Source organism: Meleagris gallopavo, chromosome 15, assembly GCF_905368555.1.
Source record: "Meleagris gallopavo chromosome 15, MGAL_WU_HG_1.1, whole genome shotgun sequence".
NCBI classification, from domain to species: Eukaryota; Metazoa; Chordata; class Aves; order Galliformes; family Phasianidae; genus Meleagris; species Meleagris gallopavo.
The window spans coordinates 1060118-1086974 of record NC_139418.1 but is presented as its reverse complement, the minus strand read 5'-3'; the positions used below and the strand labels follow the sequence as shown (position 1 = coordinate 1086974).

Genomic DNA, 26857 nt, shown 5'->3' with positions numbered 1-26857 from the left:
CCTTTACATCTTCATTAAGATCAGGAGATAGGCAGTGGAGGAAGCCGCTCTTTGTTTGGATGGATCCAAGTGAGAATGCTTTGAATCCTTTGATTTCTTCATGACATCCTACAACATGTTCTGATGCATAAAACCTTTCCCAGTCACTTGACTGTGCCTTCTATATATTAGAAAAACATGCATTTGAATCAGCAGTCTAGTAAACTATGTGCTGTATTAAAAGAAGAGAGAGTAGCAGGGAGCTCAGCTTGCATAAAGGTGAACCTTTATACATAAAATAAATACCATAGCAATTTTTTCATACTGTATGCTGTTCCCATATCTTGTACATTATTTTTTTAGAAACATGAGAAACTCTCAAGGTACTAATAAATGTCGTAGACGAGATCTGTAAGAAGATAACACTTTTTCCCAAATCCAGTCTCTTTGTTTACTTCCTTCTGATATTTAGGGACACCTCCCACCCCAAGACATCATCCATAACATTCTTACTCGAGGAGGTGTAATAACACTATGCCTCTCAGGAGTCGTGAGTGACACTTGGCACTCTGGAAGAAGATGTATCTAAAGATACCCAATACTTACACAGTTTTAATGATGTAATTAAGGTTTGGTTTATTAGAGGATGTATGCTGACATTTTTAATTTGTTATGATGACAGCAGTCACAGTGATCAGTCTATTACATAATTCAGCCACTAGATCTTAACATAAATCAGATGCTTTTTAAAATTAAAGTTTTACTCACCGGAAAATGGAGTTAGTATCTCTTGACATGAAGGAGAAACCCTGAGAGATGCCCCTGCCCAAGGCAAGATCACTGCTGTGCTGCCTGCTGCTTCAGCAAGGAGAACTCCAATTAGGCCTTCTCTGACTGCTTTATTTATAAGATAAAGTGACTGGCTCATATTCAAGCTTACAATCTTACCACATTTCTTTCAGCCTCTTGATGTAATTTGTTGTTCCTCTTTGAGAGATTTCAATACATCACCTGTACGTGGTTATGACCATCAGCACCCACCTGGTGGTTTAATATTAATGAGCTGTCTGGCCCAGAGAAAAGTCAAATTGAAGCCTACTGTGGTTCCTAAGCCTGAGCAAGGCTTATGTCAAATGCAGGAACTGAGCCTATCTGTTACAGCAAGACAGCTGTGCAGTTTGGCAGTTTTCTAGATTGGTGCTTACTGCTTTTTCTCATATATTCTTTCTAGCATCCACTGTAAATCTAAAAAGACAGCAAGTTCAAATACACTTTTACGTCTCTGTGCTTTGTTTAATACAACGAACTGCTAGCAAGTTTCCTATTTTCTAAACAACAGACATGAAGGTTTTCTAATATTTTTAATTAACTGCAGTTTCAGTTCCATCTGTAATTCTGGCTGATTTATACTTTTTCTGCTTCTGTAATATCCGTTTTAAAACAAATAGATGCGTACATCACACAGGATAGCTAAAGTATTATGTGTTCATAAGCTCAGCCGCGCCGAAGAAATATTATCAACTGATAAAAGTCTTGAAGGAAATTAAACATGAGGAAAGAGAGCTAAAAATGTTTAGCTTAGGGAGAAGGAGATGAAGAGGTGTGATAAAAGTCTGCAAAAAACAATTGTGTCAGCAATGAAGCAAGAACTAGCAGAGGCACAGGGGTACACAGCCGTGTGTACAAAATGGCTTAGGGGGAGATGTAGGCTATACATGGAGGAACAGTTGGGGTTTATTTACATATAGATCCCTGTAAGTCCAAATATAATCTCCATATAAAACCACATTCTGAAGTTGATTATGGTAGAATTTTAATATTCTGGATTAAAACTGAGAAACGGGAAGATAATGATCAACATTCTTGACCTACTTGATCATTCGCCTTCTAATAACTGTCTTTGAAGTGAGAAAAATCCAAGTTTACAGAGATGTACTTAAAATTTAAGAGAAATTGCTGTAGTAACTGAAAGAAATTAGCATTGCTACTATTAAAATACCAGGTCTAGCCTCTGCCCAACAAAGATAAGGAAAGACATGAATAAGATACTGAGTTCCATCTCTTCTTCATAACTACACCTTGTATTACTTGTGTCATCTATTAAATGGTCATGATAGTGCAGAAGAAGAGCCCATGGTCTGACTGTTCTTCAGTAGCCATGATATCAGCCATCAGTTAATAGCAGCATTTCAGTTACATGACAAACAAGAACATACATGGGAAACTCTGAGGAAGTCTAATCATTAAAGCAAGCAATTTTCCCCCCAAATAGAAATTATTATTTTAAAAAATAAAACCTGCTGAAGGAAACTGGGATACTGCAAGGTCAGAATAAATAGAGAAAAGAAAGAAAGAAAGAAGGAAAGAAAGAAAGAAAGAAAGAAAGAAAGAAAGAAAGAAAGAAAGAAAGAAAGAAAGAAAGAAAGAAAGAAAGAAAGAAAAGAAAGAAAGAAAGAAAGAAAGAAAGAAAGAAAGAAAGAAAGAAAGAAAGAAAGAAAGAAAGAAAGAAAGAAGAAGAGAAGGAAGGAAGGAAGGAAGGAAGGAAGGAAGGAAGGAAGGAAGGAAGGAAGGAAGGAAAGAAAGAAAGAAAGAAAGAAAGAAAGAAAGAAAGAAAGAAAGAAAGAAAAAAAGAAAGAAAGAAAGAAAAAAAAAAGAAAGAAAGAAGAAAGAAAGAAAGGAGGAAGGGAGGAAGGGAGGAGAGCATTCAAAGATTAAGCAAGTGTGCAAAATGAGAAAGACTCCATTCCAGAATCCTGAGGCAACTGCTAGAAAAACTGGGCCAATGGGCATATGTATTCAGTACACTCCTGGAAGTAAGGAGATGTTCGGAACAATTTTAATACAACACCTGTCTTGTACACTAAGGAAAATACAAGAATTAAAAAAATGCAGGTTTAAGACTGGAAGGGTAACAGAGGACACCATTAAGTCTAGATGGAGCAGGCCAGCTGGACTGTTATGATTTAATTAAGGAGAGTTTGACTCTGTGGGATTTACACATGGGAGGTTATTCCTATCAAATCTGACAGAATTTTTCACAGTGGTAACAAATATCACAGAAGGAAACTGTGGACATAAAACTGATTTGACACAGTCCTGCATACTGTTAAATTAGAAAATGTAATGATTAAGGAATATACTGCATGAAAAGCTTGTGAAAGGAAAAAGCTGTCTTTGAAATGAAATACATGAAATTGAAAGATAAAATGTAGATCAAATTTTAATTGGTTCAGCTTCATCAAATTAAATGTAGCTTGTCTATCCCCAATATCTTTTGCCCTACTCATAGAGGCATAATACACCACTTTTAATTAGTTTTACCAATTTCATGTTTTGCTGCCTCATCTGCTGCTTTAAAGGACATAAATGGTATACTACCTGAATATGAGTAATGCTTTAGAATTGTAGAACCGGTGAGTCACCAAGGTTGGAAAAGACCTCTAAGACCATCCACCTGTTACCAATATTTCCTACTAGACCATGTCCCCTTATTCAATTCCAGTCTTGTCTTTCTCTCCTGGAACTCATTTTTTATTTATCAGAAACCAGAAACCAACTCATCATTCCCAGAACCACAGAAAGGATGAGGTTGGCAGGTTGCCTTCTGGAGACCATCATATTCGATGTCCTCACTCGTCAAATCAGGGTCAGCTAAAGCAGGTTACTCCAATTCTCAGCCAGTGGGTTTTGAATATCCTCAGGAATGGAGACTTCAATGTGGTCAAACACTGAAACAAACTTCCTTGTGAGTGTGTTGGTACTCCATGCCCGTCAGCATTGAATAGTCATTTGGACAATGCCTTCCATAATATTCTTTAACTTTTGGTTAGCTCTGAAGTGGTCAGGCAGTTAAAATAAATGATCTTTGTAGGTCCTTTTAAACTATCCTATCCTATCCTATCCTATCCTATCCTATCCTATCCTATCCTATCCTATCCTATCCTATCCTATCCCATCCTATCCCATCCTATCCCACCTACCCTACCCTACCCTACCCTACCCTACCCTACCCTACCCTACCCTACCCTACCCTACCCTACCCTACTCTACCCTACCCTACCCTACCCCACCCCACCCCACCCCACCCCATCCCATCCCATCCCATCCTGAAGTTTGGCCCCAAAGCTATACTTTAGCCCACATCGACATTATTTATGGGAGTTCCAAATGTGTTTATAAAGTTTGTTAAGGTTGAGGGAACACAGTCAGTCAGACTAGATAACATCAACTAAATAACAAAGAATGTGAAAGAACATCATTTGTTCTACCAACAGTAATGTTTACAGCAACATAATCGGTTACAGAGATCATCTGAAAACAGCTTAATATTTTGAAGGAAATTAAATTCAGACTTTGATGGATATCTGTTCTGAAGATCAGGGTTGGGACCACATGGATTCTCTGTAATAACATTCTGAGTGCAGTCTAGACTTAAAGCTTTCAGTTTGACAGCAAGAAAGCAACCTTCATCTCTGGCTGCTGGTATTGTTCTCATTTCTTAGACAGAAAGCAGGAGAACAGGTTTCTTCCTAAGATAATGTAGAAACGCTTTACATAAGTAAAGTAATGCTTAGAAAGTTTAGCTCCATATATACTGTAACATATTTTCAAAAACAAATCTTAGCATGGTGTTTAGTTATATGCTTTGTGGGGTTCATATGTGTGAAAGCTGCATGACATTCCATAACAACATTGTGTAATCCTGTCCCGGTGTTTTGCCTCAGGGAAGAAGATGCAGCAATCCCCTCTCTGAAGGCCTCCAGCTGATGATTAGTCTTTGACTATTTATATGTATAGAAGCATAGCTACTGCTCAACAGACCTGAAGAGGGGATTCTGCATTACTGAGAAAAGGCTGAAAAGCAAATCCCACAATTGTTTGGTGCTGAGCACATCAAAATGAACATTTTTTAATTTGTGGCTACCATGGACCATATCACCTATCTGATCTGGGAAATAAGTCAGCCACAGTTCTTCAGTGCACCAAACCTGATTCCTGGCCTCTGAAAAGAACTGCAGATTCAGAGAGGGGTACATTGGACATAGGCTGTGATTATAACGCAGTAAGACTTCCCCCTTCCCCACCCTCCCTTAGTGCCTAAGAAAAACTTCATCTTGCACTTGGATAGTGTAGTATGTGGGAGTTCAACATTCTGGCATAAAGGACTGAAAGTCACAGGTTATCACAGAATCACAGAATGGATTGGGTTGGAAGGAACCTAAAGGCCCACACAGTTCCAACTCAGTTGCCTTATGCTGGTTGCAACCCACCAGCTCAGGCTGCCCAGGCTCATTCAGTGTGGCTTTGTGCATCTCCAAGGATGGGACACCAACAGATCTCGACAGCCTGTGCCAAGGCCTCACTGCTCTCTGAGTAAATAATTTCCTCTTAGCATCTAACATAAATCTCTCTTTTAAACTATTCTTCCTTTGTCCTATCTCTAAATGCTTGCGTAAAAAAGATACTTTCCCTCCTATTTATAAGGTCCCTTCAAGTACTAGAATGAGGTCTTCCAAGAGCCTACTCTTCTCCAGGCTGAACACTCAGCTCCCTCAGCCTTTTGGTGCCCCTGTCCTCTAAGCTTCTTCGTGGTCTCCTCTGGATCTGCTCCAACAGCTCCACATCTTTCTCATGCTGGGGACCTCAGAGCTGGATGTAATACTCTAGATGGGTTCCCGTGATAGCCGCTTAGAGGAGAAACAATCACATCCCTCTCTCTGCTGACCACTCCTCTTCTGATACAGCCCAGGATATAGTTGGCCTTCTGGCTGCTGGCTCACGACAAGTTTTCATCCACCAGAAACCCCCAAGACCTTCTCCCTGGAGCTGCTCTCAATAACATTCATGGAGATTCAATTTGTGATGACTGGTTCCCCAGAAAGCAGATCACTTCAACCTAAAGGTATGCTTCAGAGAATTGAAACTAAGATTCAACTCTATGGTTCCAGTTCTTAAAATAAAACTACAGTGAAACATCAAAAAGAAGGAAGACGTAGGCTTCTTTAAGTAAGAACAAAATGCCCTTGAGCAACAAAACGATGCAAAGTGAAGGAGGAATCAGCAGAACAGAATGATTCACACATGACAGACACTGTGAACTGTGCAGTAAAAGGTGCTTACTGTGCACAGGAGCATCCAATTACATGGGCACCAGCATGCTTGGTTTACCCACTGTGCTGTCACCTGTGATTACAAGGAACTGAAGTGACAGTGAATGTATAGGGAAATCCCAGACTGCCCTGGCTAAGAAGGAAGGCTGTAAAAGAGGGGCTTGTGTTGGAAAAAGTGGTTATCTGGTAAGCTTTCTGTCCTATAAAACTCCTAATGCTGAATAGGGAACTACTATATCTTACTACTCCTTACCCACCTGCCCATCTGTCACCCACACCTTCCATCTCCTATGACAGCATGCCTTCCCTCTGCAGTAACATTGAATTTTCTGGCCTCTTTTTCTGTTGTCCTGATATGTTTGGCCCATTCTTCCAAAAAGAAATTGTTTCTTCATAAGCAAGAGCTGGAGCCTATTTCCAAAATACACTTCTGCTGCTTTTGGCTGTGATGTGTAAGAATTCTGAAAGAAGTCTCATTAAAGCATTGTTTCTACTTTCCACAGTAGTTTTCTACTTGAAATCTGATCCATTTCTGAGGAAAAATGTATTTCTTCACTTACACTTTCCAACCCACAGTAGGTCTATGGTAACATTCCATTCCTTTTCCTCCAGAAAAAGTTTTGAGAACCTTTGCATTTGGATTCATCTTGTGTATTACTGTTTTCCCCACTAAGCTTTATTCTCCCAATGCCATGTGGACAACAGTTAACTTTTATTGACCAACTCTGTCTTCTTCCTCGTCTTCTGTCCTCTTCATGCTCTTCTTGGACTAGATGATCTTTCAAGGTCCCTTCCAATCTCTGACATTCTGTGATTAGAATCTGTGATTAGCTTCACCATTCGAGCTGACACATTTTTTGAGTCCTTGAGTTTGCAGATAAACTTCACATAGGAACCTGATTGTACACTAGATAAGAATAAATTGCAATAACAGTCAGAAGTGATTGATGGAGGAAAAATTCATCATTTAAACAAATCATGATGACATTTCATATACTTATTCATACAGAAGTCTGTCCAGCCTTATAAAATTGGTTCACCAGCAACACGTCTGCTATGGGAATGCACACTAACTCTTAGCTGATGCCAAACTGGTAAAGGGGAAAAGAAAAACTTTTTGGAATTCAAATGAGCCCAGACCTGGGAGGGAATCTAAACTAAGTAAAAATTTCATGACAAGATGCTGAAAATTGTACAGTCAGGAAAATGAGAGTACACGGAGCAGTGTAAAAAGGGGAAATAAATGAGTAAGCAGTGCTGCAGAAAATATCCGGGGTTATAGCGGATCACAGAGTATGAAATACCATGTTCCAAAAAAAAAAAAAAAGAGAGAGAGAAAAATTTCATTCCAGGATATATTATCAGAAGTGTTGTCTGTAAGACAAGGGAGGTAATTATTCTGCTCTACTTATTACCAGTAAGAGCTTGATTTCTGCTTTGGGCACAGGATTTAAAGAAGCCTGGGAATAATAGAGAATATCTAGAGAAGAAAAAAGATTTTTCAGAAAGCCGGGATCTTCAAAGAAGGGCTGAAAGAGCTGGAACTATTTAGATGATAAATTAGGAAGTTGAAGGAAGGGCAGAAAAACCTTCCAGTTTATCAAAGCTTATTACAGTGATCAATTGCTCTTCATGTCCTCTGAAGGAGGGCAAGAAGAAATCAGCTTAACTTGCAGCAAAGAGGATTTAGGTTACACACCAGGAAAAACATACTGCTCTGAGGACAAGTAAGATCTGGAACAGGCTGTGAGGGTGGTAGCAGGATCCCTTCAGTACGAAGTTTTAAGAACAATTTAGGCTGATGTATCAGTGATGGGAGCTGCCTGTGTTACGTTGCGAGCCAGGTGGAAGAGCAAGCTGCAGCAGTATCCTTGACATTGGACTACTCTGATCTCCCAAATTCCTGGGGGAAACATCCACAGAGAGTGCAAACATCATACCACTACTCTGAAGTCAAATGTTTTTGCATTTGTGAATTTCAAGCTGATGATTTTTATCAATAAGACTTCTTTCTTGCCACGTGACACCGGGAATTCTTACTTGGTGAGATCTGTGACACACAATCTTTTCCAACTGGAGAACACTGTTAGATGTGACAAAGGGCAGCATTGGTCTTCTGACATGTAGCACAGTTAGTGCGTTTTACTACACTGAGTTCAAAAGCTTTTGATTTTGTGGAGGAATAAAGGGGCCTGTAGATGTTTAAGGGTACTAAGTTTGCTGGATTTTTGTTTCAAACACTTTAAAGAGGTGTCTAGCCATCCAGGCAAGTGCTCTGACTTCACTATAGTTAATTCAACAGATAAAAAATCAGCTTGTTTTGAGGCAACCTTAATTTTTGTCATTTTTTACTTCCCCATTTGTGGTTCTTTGGTTGTGTAAGTTCCAGAAGTGAGCAGGGGCAGAACTGAAAAATATATATTACGGGTTTTCTTGTTCAGGGATTAACCATTTATTTAATAACTTGTATGGGAACTGTTGAGTCAGGGCCTGAACCACTGATTGAGCACCTGGGGAAAAGACCTGGTCAGCCCTGGGAGCACAGGTGAGGGCAATTAAGCTGTGAGGCAGGAAGGGGTGCAGCCTGGCTCCACCTCTCTTTGACCCCATTTAAGGGCTGTCTGCAACAAGGGAAGAATCTCTTTCTAGATGTCTCTCCTTGGTGAAGCTTTTCTCTGTAAATCTAGACTCTTCTGATGTGGGTGAGCAATCTTCTTCCCATCCTTTATAGCACCTTTTTACTGTGTTGGTCCTTCCATCATCACGTCTTTGTTGTAATGCCTTTTCCATTGTACTGATCTGTCTAATTGCTACATAACTCCTTCTAGAACGCTGGTCCTCACCTCAGTGCCTTATTTTATCAAGCACCCAGTAATGCACGCAGCAAGGTGAGAGAACTGCACTTCCAGCTAATATATAGACTTACCTTCATGGGCAAATGTTGGATGATGATGAGCAAGAAATAATAGCTGTCAAATGCCATCATGGCACCATAGAGATGTAAGAAAAGGTTGTCCATGCAGAGTTAATCAGATGGCTACTTATTAAAATTTGTAAAAACAACAAATAAAAATGGAAGAACTACTAAGCAAAGTGATCTGAACAGAAGGTCAATGGTAGGTCAGCACAGAACACCAATTTGGGTCAAACACAGACCAGCCCCAGTGTTACAACAGTAATTGCTGACAACCTCAGGAGTTTTTGTGGGAAACTCAATTACATCAGGCTTGTAAGAAGAATAGTTCATCCCCCGAGGTGCTCCCAAAGACCTTAGGTAACTAATAGGTGCAATGTAAGTGCTTTTTCTATGTTGCTTTAACACAAAAAAACATGATAGCACGAGGACCACCAGCAAACACGAGATGCTTATAAAAAGTGTTGGGAGTATCAGTGCCTTCTTCAGGATCCAGATATGAAATTATTCTTTGTTATTTCTGAACTAGTCCATCTCCTTGTTACACCAAGGAACAACCTCATTGTTGGAATGTAAAAGCTTTTGGCTTAACATTTGATGCAGAAGTTGGGGCAGGATGGGATGTGTGCTCTCTTACACTTTCCCATGATGGTAAAGCTGAGCTTCGTAAGCATGCAATAGCCCATGCCATGTGGAACTCACCTTAAGAGTCCCAGGAAGGGAGGCAGGTGTGTTATGCTTCAGGAGCTGGAACTGATTAGAAAATCCAAAGACATGCTACTGGCCTGCTGAGAGCAGAGGAGAGAGAAGGGGAGAGAAAGAGTTCTGATAGCATTTGTAATCTTCCTTCAGTTTTACCTTCATGTGATGTTTACTATAATTTAGATTTTAAGCCAAAAATTGCATGTTGCATTATGTTCCCAAGTCAGGAGGCAGGAATATATACCCACATGGAGCATAACGTTTTTCCATTGAGTCAGCACTACACTGCTGGCAGAAACCACTTACATTTACACCGTGCCTTTAACCTGTCTGTGATCTGTAGAAGAATACATCCCTAGAGTCTTTCCCAGTCCTTGAGTTCTTGCACCTGTCACTTTAAATTTATTTCTCCTCTTGTCTGGAAGCTATTTTAGTGCAAATGCAAGCACATGTGCTCTGAGCAAGACTCCAAAGAGCAGCAGGGATGACAGGTACACTCCTACATATGTGTATTATCGTCTTTCAGCAGACAAGAAACCAGTGGCAAATATTTTCCCCTTAATGTGTTTTGTTAATTCATGGCCTGCTGCAGTTATCCTTTTCCCCACTGTTTTCCAAATCATCCCCTGGGGATGAAACTGCTGGTCACTGCAGCTTAACCAAGTTTGAGATGGCATTGAACTTACAGTAGCCAGAACATCCTGGAGTAACATTGCCCCATTTCTTCTCATTTTTTCCTGAACACATTATGTGCTCCTGCCTTTATACAGGATGCAGAGAACTGAACAAGCAACAACTTCTCCAGTACTTTATCAGTGTCAATTTGTCCTATATTGTGAGTTTGTGAGTCCTACTAGAGCTCAAATTTAATTCTGTTGGTAATTATTGTGCATTGCCATCATATCTTGCTCCTCAGAACAAGAGAAAAAGTACCTCTTAGCCTTCTCACTAGATTCCATGGTTATCCAAATGGGGGGGGAAAAAGCCTTAAGAAGGAGGCTGGGAACCCCCAATTTAAAAAATAAATAAATAAATAAAAATCCCCTGCCTTTGCATACAACTTTTACTGAGGATTTATTGATGACTAAGTATACACGCCCGGCCCTGGAAACTGAGCTGCTCAGAGAAGATTAAGAATAGCAAATGTGAGTCATCTTGGTGGGATTTCTTGTATTGCTTAGAACTAGATTCTATTATCTTCCCCTGAGAAGGGACAGACGAGGAACTTCTGACAAAACAAGCTTTTGGGAGCAGAGATCTGTAATAGACGAAGGGTGAGATTCCCCATCAAACTGGGGATGTTTGCAGGGCAGACTGTCATCTTTGAGCTAGCTGTCTGGGCTCTCTTTACAAAGAGACAGAAATAGGGCTTTCAGGGGTCACCTCATCTCACACAAAGATAGGACAACTGACTAGGATTTCAGAAGAGTTTATTTCACTCCGCTGAATATGATAGGAGACTCAAAAATTAGATCAAATGCAGGTATCTATGCTGTAGACTTCTCAGATTAGGTGAGATGTGTGCCAGTATATTCTCTAAATCATTCCCATATATTTCTCATTTTCTTTTGCAACTTGAAATACAAAAATACTAGGTGTAATATTAAATTACACTTGATTCCTTCGGTACTGATGGTAAAACACCAAGACTCATTACTGTGTTGCAGCTGAGCACACCTGTGCTTATCAGGAACCTACAGACTGCTGTGATAGGATGTTTCAGAACACAGATAAACAAGGGTGGCTTTAACTTCTAAAACTACCCCCATGTGACTTGTCTCATGTCAGTGATACACATTATTAGTACTTATTAATAATCACCACAGTCAGAGGAGTTATTTTATCAATCATACCATAAAATGTCTTTGAACATCCATAATTATGGAGAGGGTGTCATGTAGTTGGGGCCTTGATAATCTCAGTCCTTGAGACAGAGGTGTCTGGAGGGCTAATTTTGAGAAATCTTCAAGAGGGAAAATGGGAATCAAAGGCAGAAAATTCCTTGTTCCATGTCTACTTTCATAAGACAGTCTCTAGACAGTCCTTAGCCATGGATTTCTGCACTGCAGAATGCTGTGGGGTGTAACTTTAGGCTGCTACATAGCTTAGTCATTTCTTTTTAAAATGTTCCCATGTTTGTTGTTCTTTAAATTCCCCTGAAAAAATACAGCTTTTTCCCTGTCACCCTCTTAGAGCATAAACAGCTCTTCAATAAGTGCCCTTTTTGTGACCAATATCTCTCCACAAGTGAGCAGTCAACCCATTACTTGACTTAGGTGTGAGGGCTTTGTTTCAATATGCACCCATATTTTCAAGGCCTTCACAGCTTTCTTGTGTTTAAATTGTCCATGACAAAAGATGATGGATCAGGCTTGAGTTTACACAAGGTGTTCTTATAAAAAGCTGCCAACAAGCTTTACAGGTGGGACTGCAATCTGGCAGGTAGCACAAAGCCTCTTCTTAGCAATGGGGAAGCTTCTTTTCCTAGGACATTGGGTACAAAAATGGTTATACTTCTATTCAGCTATTTTTACCAATTATGAGATATAGTAATGCTTCTGATTGAACTTAAGACAATTTAGTATTAATTATATTAATATAGTTATGTTAACTATACCTTACTTATTGAGCTACTGCCACAAGTGCAGTTGGCCTTGGAGTCATTTATGCCACTTCTCAGGAGCTTCATCTTCTCTAGAGACAGCAGTTTCATCTGCCCTGTCCAAAGATGTAAGCACCTATTACACAAAAGCAGAAACAGTAGTCTAACCCAAAACTTACAGGACCTGATCTTTCATACTGTTCTGCTTATTGTATTTTTCAGTGAGTTTGCTTCTTCATAACCATAGAAACTCATTCTGTGGTAAAAGGAAGCATTGTGGGGAAAAAAATAAACTCTGAGAACAACTAACTGTGAATATTGTAGGTTTCAGCAGCATAGCTGCACGCCTACAATTTACAGAAAAATTGTTCGTAACAAGTTGCAACAATGGGGATTATGCAGGCAAGCTAAGTAGTTCATACATCTGAGTGGATTTTCTTTTAGGACAAGCATTCAGAAATGGCTGAGATTTCTTACCTGGTGCTGGTTAGAGAAAAGAGCTCAAAGCACAGTGTTGAGTCTCCAAACAACTGTCCAGCTGCATTAGGTCCCATATTATGCAGTCCCCTACTGAAAGCATTCATAGTGATACAAATCAACCACAGCAACACAAAATCCCATATGAAGAGGGGAAAAATCAATAGGGCTTTGATTATCCAAAAGAAAATGGGTACCTCCAGATGAAAATCCACTTCTTCAAAGGGTGTTCAGATGAACTGCTCAGAAATACTGTTCTTTTTCATTGATTGTAGACACAACCTGGCCAAGTGATATTGAATATGCAACAATAAAATAGCTCTGAGTAACTATTTTGCTTTTGGATGGTCACAATTCCAACCAAGAAATCCCAGCTTCCAGAAAGTGAAGCTTCTCTAAGTATTTTTAACTGTGGTAACTACTGGCTTGTTTTTAATTGCTCACCATACATGAGATATCTTGTCTCAGAGATGCTACTAGAGTTTCAAACAACAATCTGTTTGAGATCTACACAGAAACATTTATTTATTTATTTTTAATCTTCTTTGAGATAATCAAACAGTACCACAGATACTCTGATAATCATAGAACGGATTGGGTTGGAAGGGACACTTAAGATCCACTTGTTCCAACCCCACTGCTATAGGCAGGGACACCTCCCACTAGACCAGGTTGCTCACAGCCCCATCCAGCCTGGCCTTGAGTGTCTCCAAGGAAAGAGTATTCACAGCCTGTGTGCTTTTTGATTTAGTGGGTCTTCTCTACAATATTTCCACCAGACTTAAGAAGAATAGGCCAAGCTAAATTACTAGATTTTTTTTTTCTTTGAACCTGAGGTTCTTTAAGCCTCAGTAACAGATCTTTCTTTTTTTTTATAGCTTTTTTTTGCATAGACAAAACATACATTTCAGATGGAAAAATACTTCTCTCTTGTTTCAGTCTAGAGCTGCCACTTGCCCAAAGAACAAGAGCAAAGCTGGAGATACACCTTTAGCTCATTCATTTCCTCAGAGCACCAAAGCACAGCCTGTTTAGGACTGGAACTGTGAAGTGAGGCCTGCAAGTAGCTGGTGCTCCAGGGATTGATTCAGCTAGAACCTGAAATCATACCTTACTCTGATGTTGCCAGTCTAGAATGGTGTCCGGAGAGTTTAATGTTATAGAATAGTTCTTACTTTCTTCCTTCTCTTTCTTCCCCCAGCCCCCAAGTATGAACAGCAAACCTAACTACTTATAAATAGTGTTTTCAGAGTTTAAGCACTTGCAAGCACTTCTTTCTTATAGAAGATGAAGAAATCAATGTGATCCATTTATTTACTGGAAAAAGGGAGGGGAAGAGAATGAAAATATTTAAGCATCTTACTAATATTTAATGCTACAGCAACCCCAATATTCAAAATCAAATTAGGAGTTTATCCTTGTAGCACAGTAAAAGAGAATAGAGGCTTACATGCATACAGATTTACTCCACGGGTCCGCAGCTAACAGTTGTTATTACTGGGCAAAAGTCTTTTTAAAAGCACAAAAGCAAATAGAAAAGAAAAATGAAGCACTATCCCAGACCAAACAAGCAAGTTCTCTAACACAACATAGATCTCCCCAACTACTTTCTCCAGCTGTAAATGTGTGCTTGCATTGACACTCGTTAAGCTGATCGTGTTGACAAGAGAAGGCTTTGATCAGGCAGTGAGATTAGATGGTGATGTTGCAGCACTGATTGCCCATTAGGCTTCGTGCTGCCCATCATTGGGTAATGTCAATTAAATGTTTAAATGGCTGTTATCTCCTACGGTTATCAACTGACAGTGTGGTCCTCGGTAGTTTTAGATTCAAGCTCCAAAGAGGTGAAAGGTGGGAAAGCAAAGCCGATTAACCCACTTGGTATCCCGCTGCTAATCCAACAGACCTACCGGGTACTCAGTGTGCCCTGAGGTCAGGGACATTTTGGCTTCAGAGGTAAAAGCTTTGTCCCAGAGCCTGGGGATGGGGGTTGCAGGGCTGAAAGTGAAAGCTGGGATGTAGGGTTGTAAAGAAAAGGCATCAGAATTGCAAATAACAGGAAGTTCCCATTAGAGAAGTGAAAGCGTGGTCAGCAAATCTTTGCTGTTCTCGTGGATTTTGATGCATACCGATGTTTGAACTGCAGAATCATAAGTTCCACTAGTAGAATAATAATTAAGTATTTTTGTGGAGCTGTTAGTTTCTCAAGATGTATAACCCAAGATTTCTATCTTCTTGTGGCCCAATTACTTTCACGTTTTTTAAAAGTTTTTTTTTTTTTTTCTTTTTTCCCCCACTTCCTCTATTCTTGAGGTTTGACATGGAATAACCTTCTTTTCTGGACTGAAATATACTAAGCTGTGCATTAGAAGAAGCTCAGCTGGCTTTTAAATGATAAAATCATTTGTAAAACAATGTATTATCTTTTAAGAAATGGCGTGAGTGAGAAGAGCATTACATAAAGCATTAACGGCTCAAAATTTAAAGTTTCAAAGTACAGAAACTGGGCTAGTAAGAAACAAGCTTTGTAATCTGGAACAAAGGAATCAGCATAACTGAAGAATGTTTTTGCTCCCAGTGGCATTCAATTTCCAAACCAGCTCTTCTGAACAACAAAATCATTAATTGTGAATAAAACTGGGGGTTCATCGTTCAAGATGGGATCTCCCACACAATGTGCCACAAAGATGTACATTAAGAGTGGTCAGGTGCTGGAACGGGCTGCTGTATGGGAACGGTTGAATCACAGTCTGAAGCACTGATTGAGCACCTGGGGAAAAGACCTTGTCAGCCCTGAGAGAGCAGGTGAAGGCAATTCAGCTGTGTGATAGGAAGGAATGGAGCCTGGCTGCACCTCTCTTAGACCTCATTGAAGGGCTGACTGCCACTGGGGAGGGATCTCTGGGTGGAGATTCCTCCCTTGTGTAGTTTCTATTGAGAGTCTAGATCTTCAGATAAGGGTGAATACTTCACTATTATTTTTTTAAACACCTTCCTCTTGCACTAGTCCCTTTGTCACTGCACCTCTTATATCACCATTCTACTGCACTGATCTCTATAATCGTTACAGCTGCCCGGGGAGGTGGTGGAGTCACCGACCCTGGAGGTGTTTAAGGAATGTTTCAATACTGTGTTGAGGGACATGGTTTATGGGAGCTATTGGTGATAGGTGGATGGTTGGACTTGGATGGCCTTGTAGGTCTTTTCCAACCTTGGTGATTCTATGATTCAATGATTCAAGGAGCCTACCAAGTATTTTCCAAAATTCCTGTACTTCTTAAACAAGCAGCTACCGAGAATTTCCAGTTGTGTACCATTTTTGTGACGTGCTTTTACAGCTGCTCTTGCACTTACTCCTATGTAGGACTTGCTGTGGGCTCTACCACAGCAGAGACACTTTGGTATTAACATTGTTTCTGTGGAGAAGAAATGGTGCTTATTAATGCCTCAAGTTCACGTGCATGTCTTTTCTGAGCTGCTTTCACAACGAGCCATGATGACAACTAGCAGCAACCAAGGCACTGATAGGCCACAGAGACCTGACTGGGTGTATTTGAGGAAGATGCCCTTCTTTATGACTGTGGCAGAAAATGTTCAGTACTGCCTGAGAGCAGTAATGTAAAAAATGCATTATTTTCCAAACATATCACCAAAGGCAAACTTGTGTACAGCTTCTTTCATATGTTACATTATTCTCTTAAACACTGGAGGCTGATGAAAGATCTTACGCCATTTATCTGTTGTGTGATTAACATTCCTATTTTATTTCTGTTATTCTCCTTGTTTTTGTCGTACAGAAGATAATCTTACAACTTGTCCATGTTTAGAAAGGGCTGTACTAAGACACCCGTCTGAGCCAAAATTTGAAGAACTGAAAATGATGAAATGTGATATTCAGAGTTAAAAATATTTTTAAGTCTTTAATTTCTGTTCATGTTTACAGAGAAGTTTGATATTTAATCTGCAACTCACTCCTACTTGTTTTTCTGTGTCAAATGCTTCAGTTCTTCTCTAATCATTTTCTACAAGGCTATCTTTTGTGAATAGGACAATCAGAGCTCTTGAGGAAAAAAGAAAAAAAAGCAGAAAAAGAAAAAAGTATGTCATATATGTAATCTAATATTACAGCAAACAGTTCAGAAGCGCTGTTCTGATTATGTAAGTAGTTGAAAAGGAAGCCAATGCAAATTTCCTAGTCTTCTTCACAAGGGACTTGAGATACTTCAATGAGAGATTTAGGATTCAGTTCACAACAGTGCATACAGAGCCCTAGCTATGAGATTTGTGCTATTTCCCTATAGACACCAAACAGCACAAGGCAGAGGCATTATATTGGCTATCACACTTCCTTGTGCCCTGACTGAGATATTTCATCAGAATCAGAGCTTCAGTACATCTCACTGTCAGTATAAAGGTAATGGTTTATGAGATAAGAAACGAGCTCTGAGAGTCTTAGAGAGCCTCATTCTACAGAGCCCTGAAGGGAGATGAGAAATTACTAATAAATATCTGTCAAAAATGATTCTAGGAAATGGGAACATTTCTAGATGGGATTTTAACATGTATGGATTTTCACTAACTGCTGTTATTTTATTGAACTGTTTGCCTAGAAGCTTTACCTGGTTGTTCTGCTATACTAATTACAAAATAAATTCCCTCTGTGGGAAGATTATAGTCAAACATACGAAGAGCAACAGCTGAGAATGTGTTAACATATCTATATATTTCTGCTTGTTAATCAACCTGGAGTTGTTGGCAGGTAAGATAGATATTTTTATTGGAGAGCAACACAAGAATGGGCTCAGAGCCCTTCTGAGACTGACTGTTTTCAAACCTCCCAGAACCCTGGAGGGAGACCAGAGAAAGAGGCCAAAAGGCATGAGCCAAGATCAGGGGCAAGGGGCCGGAAATTCGTGCCATGAAACATTAGGGGAAGACTGGTATTGCGTGTAAATAGGAAAGAATATAGCTCTGGTTTTATGGAAATTAGATCTTGTCAAATGAGCACAGTAGATTTTTTTTTTAATGGATCATCTACTTCATTTATAAAGAAAATGTGCTGAAAATTGTTAATTTGTGTGCCTTAGTCTTACACAACACCGATCATATCCAATAAGGCCATAAACTATTAAATCCTTCACAACAGACAAAATGCATCAAGGAAATATAAGCACAAGAGCCTTAAATCCCCAAACAATCTTTCTCTACGAGTCTTTATGTGGTTTCTTCTTCCCCAAGTGCTGTTAAAATGTAAACACTGAAGAAAATATTACATATTTAAGGAAAAACATACAGGTGGTACATACTGTTGGGATGGAAAATAAGGCATAGAGGTCAATAATACAAATGAACCTGAGCTGCTTTTGTAAGGTGTGGAGAACAACCAAGACATATTTATTTTGATACTTCCAAAACCTGATCTTGCATGATTTTTTCCTTTTGACTAGAGGTATCGTGTGTAACTGCCATGTACAAAAAAGCTTTGGGCCTGTAAATGAGCCAGTTTCATTGGGTGCTTGTGCTTCAAATGTCATCTAGGTTTGTCTTTGGATGTGTAAGTTCTGGCAATGCATACCAGGAAAGGATGGGGACAGCTGGTTGATAGAGATGAGGTACGTTTGTTTTCTCACTCTATACCGTTCCTTGGTTCTCACACCTATAAAAAAGGCTAAAAACTTGTGAGCCAGCGGTTTCCAGAAAATAAGGTACACTTTTCAAAACAGTTTTCACTACTAGATCTGGAAGCCTGCATAGGAGCAGTGAGAGCTTGGAAGGGATGGAGAGGGGAGCAGAAAGTACAAGAGTTTCCAGGGCAGGCTCCAGCATTCGCCCTGTGGGTAAGTGAGCATCAGGGCATCTGGGCTGCTCCCCACCATAATCCCACCATTGATTGGCAGGCAGCATGTATGGATTTTTGCAGCCAGTCAAATGTCTTTACTCAGAGCTGGTACCAGCAACCCAAAGCCCGTTGGCATCTACAGTTAACAGTACAGAGATATATGGTGGCGTGCACATACGGGAGCATGGGCAAAAGCCTCTCTGTGCAGGAGATGTTAGCATGTATCTCCCTGTTGGAGTGGGACAAGAGTTAGTACTACACTTCTCCAGAGTCTAATGGCTGTGCAGCAGACCTGCCAGTGTGCACAGCACAGAGTACAACTGGGCTCCACATGCTTGAACTTTATCTGTAACCTATTTATTATTTTATACAGCTGTATAATTCTGGCAGACACTGTTGCACCGAATGTTTCACCGTGAGCTCTATTGCTGTAGGGCTTTCACTTCATAAGTTAATCAATGCAAAACTAACTGCACCATCAGTATTGATTAGATCATGAAGGCTTTGGCAACTGCAATAACCTGTTACTTCCAGGTTGTTTTGCATTAGCTGTGTGCACATTAAGGAATGCCAGCACCTATGTATTTTGGCTTTGCAGATTCACAGGAGGAGCCCAGCAGTGCACATAAGGAATTAAGTAAAGATCCTTGATGGTAGTTTCAATTTTTTTTTTTTTTCTTGACAACAGAAAACTAGTAGTAATAATGTAGCTCACAGGCCAGCAGTTCTGCCATCAGCCGGTGTATTTGACAGCTTTGCAGATGGCGTAGGCTGTCAATTTGTGAAAGGTTGCTTGACCCAGGGGGCCATTAGCACGATCAATAGGCAGACAGCCTCTCTCTGACAGCAAGTGCATTTAGTGCCCTGGGTTGACCTGTCCCTGGTATCTTCTAATGTGGAAGATTTCACCTAAACAACTCCCCTGCATCTCCTTGTTAATAAATGTCTGATACTTCCCACTCTTTGCTTGTGCTGCTGGCCAGAATCTGACTCTACACGACCAGCCAAAGCCTCCCCTTGTATGTGTGAAAAGAGTCTGAGGATAAAACCAAATGAATTTCATACTTTTGTGCCTCTTAAGAGAGGGAGATGCTGCTCCTTCCAGTGCTCGGTACAGCCACCCTTTAGAGGAAAATGCAGTTTATCTTCAGGATTATGTTTATATTGCATCTGCTTGATGTCATTTTGCAAAGATCAAGGTAGTTTTTGTGATGCTTTGAGACAGCTTTAATTCAGTCATATCAGTAACTTCCTGTTCTTTAAACTCTGAAGAAACTTCTACAGGATAGGGAGTGATACGTATCCTCTTAACATTGGTTTCTGATACAACAGGATCTTAATGCACAGTGTTGCATCCATGAAAGCTTTAAATCTGTGTTTCCCCAATCAACACACATTTTTTCACACTGAAGCTCCACTGAGTGGAATTTGAGTCCCAGAAAAGAAGTATTTACCATAAAACTAATGCAGGTCTAGGGTGGCTGTGGCCAATGTGCTGTAATAACTGGTATGTCTTGTCAGGCTTTCAGTAATTAATGAGCAAGAACATTTTTGGTGCCAAATGTTGCCAAAACATCTGAAGCTTCTATGAATACCACCAGAAAACGGAACAAGGCTGCTAGGGCCAGCTGTACTGTTATCCTATCCCAGTGCTTCACTGCAGTACCACTGATGAGCCCACAGGACAGCCCTTCAAGGTCTCACATCTCCTACCGAGTAGGCAATTCAGATGGTAGTCCTGCTGGAACAGCACGCTGGTAGCAGGGGCTTTTACCCTTCATATAACAAGAAGCCCAATAGGCAATCCAAAGATTTATGTGTCTTAATGCAACGGTATCATGGTAGGGTAATATTTCCCAACATGGGGATGTCTTTTCACCATATCCCATTCACCCCCACCCTCCCTCCACCATGCAGCTCATGTTGTCAGACAAATGACTTGAATGGTGGGAGCGACAGCAGGTTTATGGCTGCTGTCCCTGGTATGAAGACCAGTTTACTGCTTCCAGCTCTTTATCAGGATCTTGGTTTTGAAATATGCTTTTCAAGTCTACCATGTTTGGTTTATAATATGCCCTTGACTTCAATTCTAAAATGTGGATGAGTTACTTGTTGTCTTTCTTCATGCAATAGTCATATAGTTGTTGGCACTACCAACAGGCAAACATTTTTAGCAGTGAGAAGCTGTATGAGTTATGAGAGAGACCTACTTTGCTACATCTCTGTTATCTTTTGATGTTAAAATCTCAACGTCAGAGTGATTGCATTAAATGCTGCTGAGGTATGAAAGGAAACCCAAGGTGCAGGGTAAAGCCAGCTCCTTCCAATGTGGCAGAAGCAATGATGTGCTACTGCATGCAGAAGGACTCCTCTCATTATTTCTGTAAGCCACACAAAAGCATCTGAACAAAGACAGAAGTATGTAATGTCACCCTAATACATCACTGTGAAAAATTAGATTCGAACAGAGATTTCCTAAGTAGCGTTACTACTGAGAGTCAATGTGGCAACGTCCTGTATAGCAACATAAACAGGTCTTGGATTTTTATATGTATTATATATGTGTGTGTACATATGTGTGTGTATATGCATATATATATCTGCAAGTGCAGGAGAGTGTTGTTGATTCACTAGAGAGGAATGGAGGTGATAGGGAAAAAACCCTAGAGAACATAGCAACCTCATACTAAAAGCTAATGGAAGAAACAATTCCTATGTTAGTGATACTGATTTTCTAATATGTGCTTAAACAGCACAAGGTTGTTATCACAGCACGTATTTTTGTTACAGCTGTTCTTTATATTCTTAACATGCTCAGTCGTGCGAGCATTAAGTCAGCCGCTCAAGTTTGTTCAAGCACCATAAAGAGCCTAACACACACCTTACCATGCCCTTTGTACCCACAACTTGTTACTGCATTGCATGTTCTTTCCAATTGCTTTGTGCAGATTAAATTTTATGTGATGATATCAAAATACTGTTCATTCATTTCTCCTTCAGAGACATTTGGAGGAGGGAACCAAAGGACTTCAGTGTAGCCAAAATTTCAATTTAAGTCATAACTCTGTAAACTTACAAGAGCTTTAAGAGTGTGGGACTCCTGGCACCATCTTATAAAGGATATCTGTGTCAAGGAATAGATAGTAATTCTCAAATTACTAAGCAGCAGCAAATGTGAGGAACCCATTCCTTCTTTGGGACTCAAATGAGGTTAATAATTGAACATCTTCATGAATGCCTGTAGCTTATGGGATCCATAAACTACAGGTAGGGGAGAATGGGACAAAGGAAGAAAGACTGCCCACAGGTGTTAAAACAAGCTTAGTGAGAACCTGCACTAAGATAACCAAGGCCAACTGTGTAAAACAAAGGCAGTGATTGACTTTACATTTTAAGAATGCAATTACAATTTGAGAACAGGTGATTTTTAGACAGACAGAAAGCTCTGAATGAAGTGTTTGGTGGAAAGAAACTGGAAGAATCCAGCTTCATTGTACCTAAATACGTTGCACACTGATTAGGGAGATAATAAGATGAGGTTTCCTGGAGAAAATGGTATTTATTGGAACCTTAACGTCTCCAAGACCCAGAATAGGTGTATCTAAGTTTTGACTATCCAACATGAATTATATCAATTGTGGCCACTGCATCATGTACTAATAAGCACTGGTCTACAAAGGCAGCTTACTCACACTTCTCTTGGGGAGAAAGTCAATTAACAACACAATGACTTTTTCCAAAAATGGAAGCAGTCCTTGAAGCAAATCAAGTGAATGAAGGGGAAGGAGAAATTAAAGACGACCCTAAAGGATGTCAAAGCTGACTGCAATTAATTCCAGAGTGGATTTTTAGGTATGAATTTTGGGAAATGTATTTTGAGTTCTATGTTCTTCCCCTTAGTAAGATCACTGGAAAATTTTAATTGGAACCCCACCCTCTAATGTTCTATGACCCAAATCCCGAGTAGAAACAAATGGCACAAGATTGTATTTTAGAAGCGCAGTGTAAAATGAGATATCTTCTCAACAATGGGATGTAATTAAGAAGCAACATAACTCAGCTTTAATTATTTTAAAAGCCCCGTGGTGTTGTCCACCAATCTAGTATTCATACAAACAAATTTCTCAATGACAATATGCTCACAGGCAATACATGAATTCTGAGAGGAGTAAATTGATCAAGTGGTAAAAATAATATCCCCAAATTGCATGTTCTTCGCTAATGAGTTTTGGTGTCCTGACTTTATTGTCAGTAGGAGGATAAAACAAATTCTAATTTCTTGATTCTTGTTGATCTTGGCCACCTCTGATCCTCTCTTGTGTGATATTCAAACAGTAACCCCTAACTCCCAGCTGAATGCATTACCCTGATTGTGACCTCCAAGCCATAGTTTGTCTAGATGCGTAAGAATAGCACACTTGCAAGGCCAAAGAAAAGAACAATTCCCTCCCCAAACCATAAGCTTGTTCCTCTAGGCTAGACTTTGAAATTAAATCAAGTGGCATTGCTTTTATTGCCAGTAAAACAAGACTGGTAGCAAAGGAAAACTGAGTAGACCACATGAGGCTCTCGGTGGTTTGCACTTTCAGAGATTCATTCTTTTATTAGAGCTTTATCTTCTGTGATGATTTAAGACTTGCATCTCAAGTTTCTCAAATGAATACTAATTGACCTGCTCTGAACTGTCAGCAGTTTGGAAACGTCAACCATCCAGGACACGTCTCAAGAAACCCAGTTGTTCTCTTTGATCCTAGATTAGAGCGTCTGCCAGAAATGTGAGAGCTATGTAGTTTCTTACACAGTTCCAATTAGTACAATACTTGAGCTTTATTCTGTGAAAGTACAGTAATCTAGAAAACTCCTTGGAATTCCCTCATCAGCTCTGTTCTTTTTAAAAATACATGTATTGGTTTTATACCAGCATCTTCAATCACATTTAGCACTCCAATTATAGGTTTAGTAATTCACAGAGCTTTAGCTTCAATGAATCTCAGAATGCATGCATGGCTTGATTTAAGAAAGATATTTTACTTGTGTTTCATACACAAAAAAAAGAACAACTGATAAATCAACAGTGGCTTAAAAAATTAACACTACTCCACTTTTTCACAAGTGTACAAAAAAAGAAATCATGAATTTACATTCAACGGTAAAGCTTAAAGTCCACTCTAATAATAGTTGCATTGACATTCACATACACAAGCACAGAATAAATATTTCAGGATTCTTATAAGAGCATACAGCATACATACAGTACTTGAATTTTACATAATAAGTGTTAATAGGGTCAGAAATTCATAATCTCATAGAAAAAGTAAAATTAAAGTCAGAAAAGGGGTGTGTAGGAGGTAACACCAAGGTACTGCACAGAACTAGCAGGTTAAATCCATTTGCGTGAGGAGTTTGCTTCTGCTTCTTCATATTAGGACAGTTTGTTTGCAAAGGTGTATTCAAAGTGCAGATTAATGCAAAAAAATTAAATTCTTGTATTCATTAATAACATGCAAGAGGCAGCCCCCAAGTGACCCGACAGAATAAAGCTGTTATTGGCAAGTGGCCGATATAATACAGATGTCTCAGGCAATTTTTCTAAAGCACTTTAGTAGCAGCAATTTTAATTAATAATGGCTCTAGATTGACTTCTGTTTGGGTTAAAGGGCATCATATTTCTATAACATTTACAGCTATATTTCTTTATAAATAAATATCTCAGATAACAAATAGCATAGTTAACATTTCTTTTTTCTCTCTTTTGCATAAGTGTCGTGGAAAAACTCTGACCTTTTCAGAGACAAAATGTGCAAAATAATCAAAGAGTGGCAACAGGGACACAGAGCATCACAGTCAGTCACATACCGGGATGTCAGCCCAGCCCTCCCTACAGCATTAGGGCCTTGCTGGGGTAATGCAGGGCTCCCAGGGCCAAGTTCCCAATGGCTTGCTTGGTACAAAGATAACATTTACGGTATCTTAAAGAGCTGTAAATGTGAGGTTTTCTTTGTAGGAGTGTGTACAATACGTCATGTATAAGATTCAGTATTCCCACACAGTGACTTCTCAAAGTCTGAAAAGTCTGGTCACCTTTCAGACATTTCCTCCCCAGCCTGAACATCTCTGAACATGTATGTTCGTTAGGTGTTTCCTCTGTTGCGTATTTACCAGCTCTTCTTGCATCTTATAACCTGATTTCTTATCACCTAGCTGACATCTGCACACAAGGATTTCCAATCAGATAGAGGGTGCACAATATTAAAACTTTTAAACCTGTCCTGTAAGTGTCATCAAGACAGGAGCACAGGAACCACAGTGCAGAGAGTCCAACCTCTCACTGGCTGTACTGTGAAGATTCTCCTTTTCGGCGTAGGAGAAAGGAAACTTGTGTCTGCTTTTTAGATTCTGAAAACAAGCCAGAGTGGAGAAAAAGAGTTAACACCAGACTTAATAAAGCTTTTCAAGACAAAACCTGTTAAGCAATTTAGACAGACACCATGAATTTCCTGCAGATTTTCTGAAGTCTGTACATACAGGAAATTTGTTAACAGGAGGAAGAAATTGGGAGTTGCTACATAGGAGAAATCTGCCATTATTACAAAAACTGGCTAAGGGGGTTCTTTCATTATAAACCCCTCACTGGTCACTGTTCTCAGTGGTGCTGTTGCCCTTTTCTTTTTTCTCCTGAGTCTTGTTTCCCTTCTTCTTTTTCTTCTTTTTCTTGGTCTCTTCCTTCTTGCCAAAGGTTATGAAGTCACTTTTGTCAATTTGGCTGTTTGGTGGCTCCTGCCGGATGGAGATGATTGCAGGAGATCCTGGGATAATGAATTTGTCTGGCAACTCACCAGGACCACCTTGTTTCGAATTGCCGGGTCCAAATTTAAAGGTCCAGCTGTTGCTGTTCACACCAGCTCCCACTGGAGGGGACACCTCTCCTGCCTCAGGTTCTGAAAAAGTCAAGAAACAGCAAAAAGAGCTCAAAACATCATGATACACAAGGATTCGGTAAGTATTTAGCCTCATAAATGAAGTTTGTGGCTTTAGCCTATGCCTGTGCTGAGTCTTGGTGGTCTAGCTGCTTATCTGGGTGTCACTGGGTGACCAGTCCATGTCCCAGCTGTCCAGTGCTAGATTGACCCCACATACAGCTTGGCTCCACGTGCTCTGGATTCCCTATTGTGTCAGAGCATTGTTCTCTGTATTCTTTATTTCTGAATTTGAAGTGCTCAGAATAAGAGATTGCTGTGAAACAGCCCACTGGTGTGTTCTATAGTGTGATAACCAAGCATCAGTGCTGCACAGCACAGGGGTTTGTTTGAGGGTGCTGAATCTTTCGGGATAGTGTTAGAGGAGTGTCTAGGGCAAGGGGAGTGAAACTTATGCACATCATCCATGCTGAGTACCACAGAAAACCATCCCATCAGTTGTGTTAAGAATTCTCAATAGAGGGGTTGAGTTGGTACATATGTATTGCAGTATGATCAGCAGACAGGTGCAAAAAACAGGTGTAATGACTGCCTGGACAGGTGTGACACAGGACTCCTATAGTCAGGATGTAGAACCTGACCTCAGAAATATTCATTGTGTTACTCAAGCTGAGGTTCTACCCATCTGCTCTTCTGCCAGGAAATGTGGTGACTCTTGAGGGATGGAAAGCTCTTCTAACCTATTCATTTATATGTAAAGGGGGAAATCAGAAAGGGCTAGTGCCAAATTTGTGGTGAGCTATCAAAAAATGGTCTGCAAGTAAATAATACTGCAGTGAGTCCTCAAATTGAGAAACTCCTCACTACTAAGTTCCTTTTTTCCTATTGCAATGTCACAACATAAAGGCTGGGAAAAAAAAAATCAGCCTGGTGACCATCTCTTGTTTTCCTGAATCAGCACTGCTACATGGTAGATCACAACACTTTATACAGGCAAATATAAATTCTGTTCCCAGATTTAGCCTCACACTATGTGGTAAGTTCTTCATTTTCCTTCCATGATTTTGCCGTGATTGAGCCAGCAAGATGGAAACTTTCATGCACGTTTCCTCAGCAAAGACAATTTTCCAGTGTAATGAGACACTCTTACATGATGGAGAATCTTAAAACCTCGCTGTTTTGTGTCTTCTCACACTCTGAAAAGTATTTGTAGTTTACACAGTTCCCAAATTGGATAGGTATAACATATTCACTTTAGTCTATCACTTTAAGTACTTGAGGGATTCTGGTCAGGTGAAAGCTCAGTGCTTATGCATT

The 26857-nt window shown here is 39.9% G+C and overlaps 1 protein-coding gene across 6 annotated transcripts in view; it reads right to left on the bottom strand.

The window, feature by feature from the left end:
• Nucleotides 1-22657: 22657 nt before the first annotated feature.
• Nucleotides 22658-26857, bottom strand: part of LOC100546766 (protocadherin alpha-C2-like) — a 102323-nt gene continuing 98123 nt past the window's right edge. For 5 of the 6 annotated variants that reach the window (XM_085236822.1, XM_085236820.1, XM_019620339.3 and 2 more), the window contains one exon: nt 22658-25561. In XM_085236822.1, the coding sequence (XP_085092948.1) occupies nt 25251-25561 (311 nt within the window). In that variant the 3' untranslated portion in view covers nt 22658-25250. The remainder of the gene's footprint in view (nt 25562-26857) is intronic. The other variant, XM_085236821.1, reaches the window with a different exon arrangement.